General features: G+C 38.8%; 1 protein-coding gene across 1 annotated transcript; it reads left to right on the forward strand.

Moving 5' to 3' along the window:
- The first annotated feature begins 6,233 nt into the window (after positions 1-6,233).
- LOC141983999 (trace amine-associated receptor 9-like) lies at positions 6,234-7,593 on the forward strand. Its single transcript, XM_074946945.1, has 2 exons — positions 6,234-6,275; positions 6,479-7,593. The coding sequence occupies exon 2, from the start codon at positions 6,565-6,567 to the stop codon at positions 7,591-7,593; it is 1,029 nt and encodes a 342-aa protein (XP_074803046.1). The 5' UTR covers positions 6,234-6,275; positions 6,479-6,564.
- Positions 7,594-8,020: the final 427 nt, after the last annotated feature.

Here is an 8,020-nt window from a genome sequence, read left to right on the forward strand (position 1 = left end):
ATACACCTCTCCTGTATATCCCAGTAAGTTCACTTCACACATATTGTCCCCAAAGTCCATTTTTGTCATGCACATTGTCCAACATAGTCTTTTGATCATCTAGACATCTCCCAGCTAGAGAGGTTACATATGACCCTGGCCCAAAATTATACATAAACTGTTAATTTAATACAATGGATCTCAAAGATACTTAAACTTAATTCAGTAAGGTTTTTCAATGATTTTGCAGGAAATTGTATCTCTAACATGTAAAATTTATGAATTCTGTGTGAGATGATGAGATCTCTGAATGTATCCTTACTACGCTGCAAACTGCATTTTGAAGGTGAGAATTGGTTTGTCAGGGGAGAGATTGCCTGATAACAAAGTTACTTGGTAGGACCCTAAGGTCATCTGTTAAGATTGACCAGGGAGTCACATGTCTGAGGGATTGGAAGGTTATAAAAGGGCAGAAGCTGCTCTGTTTGGGATTTGTTGGCCATTTTCACAAACTCAGGATGAGGGAAACTACTTCAAGAGCCTGTGAAGGGGTTGTGTGTGTGGGGATGAACTCTGTCTACCTGAATACTGGTCCCCTAAGGACTTCCAAAGGAAGGGTGAGCTAGAGTGAGGGGCAGTATTTAGGATGTTTGTTGTGTTCTATATGATCTGTAATCTGTATTTTCTGTGCTTAAATAAAGAGAAATAATGTATTAGAATTCTGTGAAAGGTGTTTTTGTGTTTTATGCTATACCTACCATGTGGCCCTTTAAGGAGGTAACCCATAAGGCCAACGCTTTTGAGTGGAGTTCTGAGAGAGGGTTTGTTTTAAGCTACAGAGGAACCTGAGGAGTCAGCACAAAGCTCGGGTGCTTGGCAGCTGGGCCATGTGGTCACAGTTCTCAGGGGGGGATGCTAAACAGACAGCTGCCATGGCTTCCCAAGAGTCTGCACCCCAAGAGCATGCCTAGAGACCCCAAGACAGGGGCAGTGACTAGACCCTGTTCAGACTCTGAGGGGCTTAAAATACCTGGAGGCCAGTGGCTGGGTCACCTCACAGCTGGCTGAGCCACCAGCAGGTGAAGCCAATCAGATCTGTGCCTGGGCCCTCTTCTGTTCCTGTGCCCATGCTCCTCATTGTTATTATTCATATGCATATGTATTTATAAGTTTGGGGCCTATGCTTCAGTGTTCCAGGTAGGGATAGGTTTGTTTGAAATGACTGAGACAAAACTCAGTATTTCGGAAAGTCATTCCAAACTGTTACAAGTCCAAGCCAAAGGCTTATGTGCTGAGAATAAACATTGTTAAAGAAAAAAATGGTCTTGAGTTAGGATCTGTACCTACTCGTGTCACCACTGCATGAATTTCCTTTACATTAGTAAACTACATAAGAATGGCCATACTGGGTCAGACCCACGGTCCATCTAGCCCAGTATCCTGTCTTCTGACAGTAGCTAATGCCAGATGCTTCAGAGGGAATGAGCAGAACAGGGCACTTATTGAGTGATCCATCCTCTGTTCTCTAGTCCCAGCTTCTGGCAGTCAAATGCTCAAGGACACCCAGAGTATTGGGTTGCATCCCTGACCATCTTGGCTAATAGCCATTGATGGACCTATCCTCCATGAACTTATTTAGTTCTTTTTTTAACATAGTTATACTTTTGACCTTTACAACATTCTCTGAGAAGAAGTTCCACAGGTTGACTATGTGTTGTGTGAAGAAGTACTTCCTTTTGTTTGTTTTAAACCAGCTGCCTATTAATTTTTAAGGTAATCCCTGGTTCTTGTGTTATATGAACGAATAAATAACATGCTCCTATTCACTTTTTCCACACTAGTTATGATTTTAAGGACTTCTCTCATATCCCCCCTTAGTTGTCTCCTTTCTAAACTGAATGGTCCCACTCTTTTCAATCATTCCTCATATGGAAGCTGTTCCATATACCTAATCATTTTTGTTGCCTTTCTCTGTACATTTTCCAATTCTAATATATCTTTTTTGAGATAGGGTGACTTGAACTGCACACATTATTCAAGATGCGGGTGTACCATGGATTTATATAGTGCCATTATGATATTTTCTATTATTATCTATCCCTTTCCTAGCATTCTGTTAGATTTTTTGACTGCTGCTGCACATTGAGCAGATGTTCTCAGAGAACTATCCAGGATGACTCCAAGATCTCTTTCTTGGCTGGTAACAGCTAATATAGAGCCATCATTTTATATGTACTGTTGGGATTGTTTTCCAATGTGCATTACTTTGCATTTATCAATACTGAATTTAATCTGCCATTTTCTTGCTCAGTTACTCAGTGCTGTGAGATTCCTTTGTATGTCTTCACAGTCAGCTTTGGACTTAACTATCTTGAGTAATTTTGTATTATCTGCAAACTTTGCCACCTCACTGGTTAACTTTTTTTCCAGATAATTTATGAATATGGTGAACACCACTGATTCCAGTACAGATCTTTGGGGGACCCCATTACTTACCTCTGTCCATTGTGAAAACTGAACATTTATTCTTACCTTTTGTTTCCTATCTTTTAACCATTTACTGATACAAGAGAGGACCTTTCCTTTTATCCCATGAATGCTTATTTTGCTTAAGAGCCTTTAGTGTGGGACCTTGTCAAAGGCTTTCTGAACATCCAAGTACACTATATTCAATGGATCAACTTGTCCACATGTTTGCTGATCCCCCTCAAAGAATTCCAATACATTGGTGAGGCATGATTTCCCTTTACAAAAGCCATGTTGACTCTTCCCCAGAAAATCGTGGTCATCTATGTGTCTGATAATTCTGTTCTTTATTATAGTTTCAACCAATTTGCCTGGTATTGAAGTTAGACTTACAGGCCTTTAATTGCCAGGATTGCCTCTGGAGCCTTTTTAAAAAATTGGCGTCACGTTAGCTATCCTCCAGTTATCTGGTACAGACCCTGATTTAAATGATAGGTTACATGCTACAGTTAGTAGCTTTGCAATTTCATATTTGTGTTCCTTCAGAATTCTTGGGTTGCCGTCTGGTTCTGGCAACTTATTACGGTTTAATTTATCAATTTGTTCCAAAACCTCCTCTACTGACACCTCAATCTGTGAGAATTCCTCAAATTTGTCACCTAAAAAGAATGGCTCCAGTGTGGGAATCTCCCTCACATCCTCCACAGTGAAAACGGATACAAAGAATTCATGTAGCTTCTCGGCAACGGCCTCGTCTTCCCAGAGTGCTCCTTTAGCACCTTGATTGTCCAGCGGCCCCACTGATTGTTTGGAATGCTTCCTGCTTCTGATGTACTTAAGAAAAATTGTGGTTAGTTTTGTGTCTTTTGCTAGTTGCTCTTCAAATTCTTTTTGGCCTGATTAATTATAATTTTACACCTGACTTGCTAGAGTTTACACTCCTTTCTCTTTTCCTCAGTACAACAGTACTGAAATTCATATTGTTTGTCCACTCTGACAAAAACCATGAGCGAATTGTTACAAAACAGATAAAAACTGGGACTAGTAATTGGAATGCCAAAAACTTATCAAAGGCAATTAAGCAAGCATTGTCACTCACATAGGAACTAGTGTATTTTAGTCATATTTCATACATAATCTTAGTTTGTGAAGTCTGTTAATTTGGATAGGAAATGTGATCTCATATATGTATTTTTGACAACAGGGAGAAACAAAAACAATGAAAGTATTTTCTTCTGAGCAGGTGAAATAACCCTCTGTCCAGAAGGCTAGCATATAAGGCCCATGTACTATTTAAAGGCCACTTTATACCCTATTTTGAGAACAGAAGCGGTTCATAGGCCTTTTGCTGTCCTATACACATTTTGCTCAGATTGGGAGAAAGGCTTAAAGTATAGTGTTTGGCATAAATGGTGCCTATATGGTAAATACATTTTATTGATAATGTGCACAAAACCCTACTTATCTATCTTTGACTACTCCAGCTTGTATTCTATTTGGCATGCCTGTGGCCTTGAGTTTGCAGAGAACTTAGCATTTTATAGCACTTTATTTGTTCAGACCAGAGCTCTCATTGAAGACAACCACTGTTGTGTTTTATTAGCACTACTGCAAATCAGATTTGAGTCTCTCAAGTTGGGCACCCAGAAAAGAGAGACCACACAGTTAAAGTTGTGGAAAGTTCGGTGTAAGTGCCCAATATAACATCGGAACTCTAAGACTCAGAGTTCCAATGTTATATTGGGCACTTACACCAAACTTTTGAATATGGTAGAGGCAGGAATAGAATCTTCTTCTCTAGTCAGGTACCTTCCTTTCCACTTCTCCTCTTTGCTGTCTAGGCACCAGCATGGGGACCATTGAGAATACATGAAAGAAAGTTTCCCTGCTCTCAGTTCCTATGTCTTGTACCACAGCTGCCTCTAGCTGCTGTGAGGAACAATTTCTGGGGAAGTGCTTCTGAGCCCTTGCAGCACTAAGCTGGAGCATGCTCGATCATTCTTTGGGAATGTCACAAATAAAGTCTGGTCAGCAAATAGCCCGGTGCCGATGGAATCTTCAGAAGTTAACTGCCAAACTAACAAGTCTCTACTGAATATGCGTGAACTGAGATTTTCAGAGGCTTGTAACGTGGCCAAATGTGGGTGGATTTTCATGGAGATGGCAAAAGGCAATCCCCCAACCCACTGTCAGATTTTAAGTTCCTGCTCAAATCATGAAGGTGCTAGAATTTCTCCAATTAAACAGTTGAATTTTTTTTTAACATGGACAAAACATATTTTCCCCAACTTACTTCTGAAAAACAGCAGAACCATTTTTGCTGAAATTTTTCAATCAGATCAATCAATCGATCAATTTAAGCCGGAAGCATGGAAAATTTCAGTCCAAACTGTTATTTTAGCAAAATTATAAGCAACTGTAAAGGGGTCTTATAATGGGAAGCATCAGGCAATGTTAACTAGAGATGTCACTACCTGCACCACCTATAATAAAGTAAATTACACTTAGAATATACCCAGATTTTGCATCCTGATTCCTCATCGACTGGGAAGCTATTTGGCCAAGAGTTGTTGATGTTGTTGGAAGAATGTGCCGCAATATTGTGTTGATATGTTAACAATAAAAAACTTCATTTGAACATTGTAACACGTGCCTGAAAAAAATCCAGGCTCTTGAGTGTACCCCAGTATTTTGAATATAGTGCCTTCCAGAACAAGCTCCCTTCCAGAACAAGTCTTTCATGTTTGTGGGGCTGGAGCAAGAGAAACTTGATTATAGGAAAGCTAAAGAAACTCCTTGCTGTGGTAACAGTGAAAATAAAGTTGTAAAGATTCAGATAGATCAGATGCCACCTAATCACTCACATATCTGGAGAGACAGAAGTAACAGGGTCTGGTTGAGAAGTTCCAAAAATTACTGGTAATGACACATATGAGAATCTAAGGGCCTGATTCTCCACATTGTCACACCAATTTTATTCAATGGCATTACACGGATGACTGGCATAAAACTGGTGTAAGGGAGCGGAGGATATAGCCCTAAATGTTGTTACTAAAAAAGGCCATGAGAGTTTACTGGGCTTGTAGATAGTAGGAATGTTAAACTCAGTGGGGCTACTTACGTAAGAAAAGCTTCATATATATGTAAGTGTTTGCAGGATGAGGGCTGAAGACTGGCATGAGACGGAGGGCTTGTCTATACTTAAAGCACTACAGAGGCATAGCTCTTAGGTGTAAACACTACCTACATCGATGGAAGGGGTGCTCGCATCAGCGTAGGACAGGGGGTAGATAGGCCAGTGGAAGAATTCTTCTGTCACCCTAGTGCTAAGGCTAGTGCTAACCATAGGGTTTTAGGTCCGATTAACTATGCTGCTCAGGGGTGTGGATTTTTTACACCTCTGAGCAACGTACTTATGCTGACCTAATTTTCCAGTGTAGACCAGTCCTGCGTTAAATATGGGTGGAAATGAAATTTCCTGTTTTCTGCCAGATATTCTAGAGATACTGGAAAGTGTGACAGTAAATCTTTGTTTTGCTACACAAACAATTTAACAACATTTTTTACACCTCATTTTCAATTTAGGGTTCCCATCCTCCATCACAGTGGCTTCATTATTTGGAAAGATCCGTGAGTCTGATGCAGATTTATTGTTTTTGCTTTGGGAGAAGAGTGAACAGGCTTTGTCATTAACTCTGACACAAGAGCTCAGGGGAGAAAACACTCATATAAATTGCAAGCCTTTTCTAGTGTTCTCTTCATACCTCAGTTCAAATCAATTTATGAAAGGGAGTTTCTCAGAAGATGAGGCATTGGCAGGCAGAAATCAAGTAAGAATGACTCCTACTATTAAATCCAAACACAATAACCACAATCATTTCTTTTTTCTTATTTTAAATTACTAGGGAAAATCTGCTGCTACTGAGATCTTACATTTTTACAATTTTTTTAACTTTCTGAATTCATCTTAATTTCTGTGTTCAAAGTAAGTTTGTGGAGTTATTCTATTAACATCCCTATTCATTTTTTTCAGGAGAAGTAGGAAACAGGAGCATATTCTCCCTTTCCTGGATCATAAACGTCAGTTCAGTAATTCAAAAATAAGACTTGGAGGAAATAATGAACTCAACTTTTTTTGATAAGGAAGATTTGCAATACTGCTTTGAAAACATGAATGAATCTTGCTATAAAATGCCATTGTCTTCTGGACTCCGAGTAACCTTGTATATTGTGCTTGGTTTGCTGACAATTCTCATTGTGGGTGGAAATCTACTGGTAATTATTTCAATTGCTTATTTCAAGCAGCTTCACTCTCCTACACATTTTTTGATTGCTTCCTTGGCATGTGCTGACTTTGGTTTGGGTCTGACTGTGCTGCCCTTTAGCACTGTAAGATCTGTTGAAACATGCTGGTATTTTGGGGAAATATTCTGTAGATTTCACTCTTGTTTAGATGTATCTTTGTGCCAAGCATCAATATTTCACTTGTGTTTCATCTCTGTTGATCGATATGTTGCTGTCAACAACCCTTTAATTTATCCAGTTAGGTTCACAGTGCCTGTTTCAGGCGCATTCATAGCTGTTGCCTGGACATTTTCATTAGTATACAGTGTTTATGCTGTCTTCACTGGGTCTAACGACAAAGAGATGCAAGAATTAGTAAATGGCCTCTCCTGTGCAGGGAGTTGTCAGATTATCTTAAATAAAACGTGTATTGTTGTATCCTCTCTCCTTTATTTCATACCTTTCTCTGCAATGATAGTGCTTTACAGCAGGATCTTTGCTGTGGCTAAACGACAAGCTAGAATGATAGAGATTATGAACAACAAAACCCAGTCGTCTGATAATTTCAATGACAGAGTTGGCAGAAGAGAGAGGAAAGCAGCTAAAACCCTGGGTATAGCTGTGATCGCTTTTTTGGTATTCTGGTCACCTTATTTTGTAACTGTAATAATTGATGCTTTCCTCAACTTCATAACTCCACCCCTTATCTTTGACATTGTGGCTTGGTTTGCTTATTCCAACTCTGCCATTAATCCTTTGATTTACTCTGTCTTTTATCCTTGGTTTCGAAAAGCAATGAAAGTGATTGTGAGCTGTAAAATCTTCCACCTTGATTGCTCAACAATGAGTTTGTTTTCTGAATGAAAATGTATCTTGTACTGCTAAGTTCTGATTCCAGGTCACGGTCTTCCTCTGTCTGTTTTGTTGTTTTTCCTTTAAAATAATCTCCCAGGCTTTTATAGCTGTATACTTTGCATCCTAATGAAAATCATGTTGAGTTATTTTTAGTAAAGTCCATTTATTTTTTAAAAAATGTTCTGATTTAAAGTGTAAGTGCATATCTTTTTTTTTAATGAGGCTGAATAAAAAAGTAAAATTTTTCTTAATTGACTCTTCTCTGTATTATATAGCATTATTTTTGTTAAATATAACATTGTTATATAGAATTTCTGACAAAATTACAATATATTGCACTATAAACATTGGATATATTTAGCTCTGATTGTATAATTTTATTTTGTATTTTTCTGTATCACTGGTTGACTTAGAAACTCTCTAGACCCTAGAATAG

This window comes from Natator depressus, chromosome 3 (assembly GCF_965152275.1).
Source record: "Natator depressus isolate rNatDep1 chromosome 3, rNatDep2.hap1, whole genome shotgun sequence".
NCBI classification, from domain to species: Eukaryota; Metazoa; Chordata; order Testudines; family Cheloniidae; genus Natator; species Natator depressus.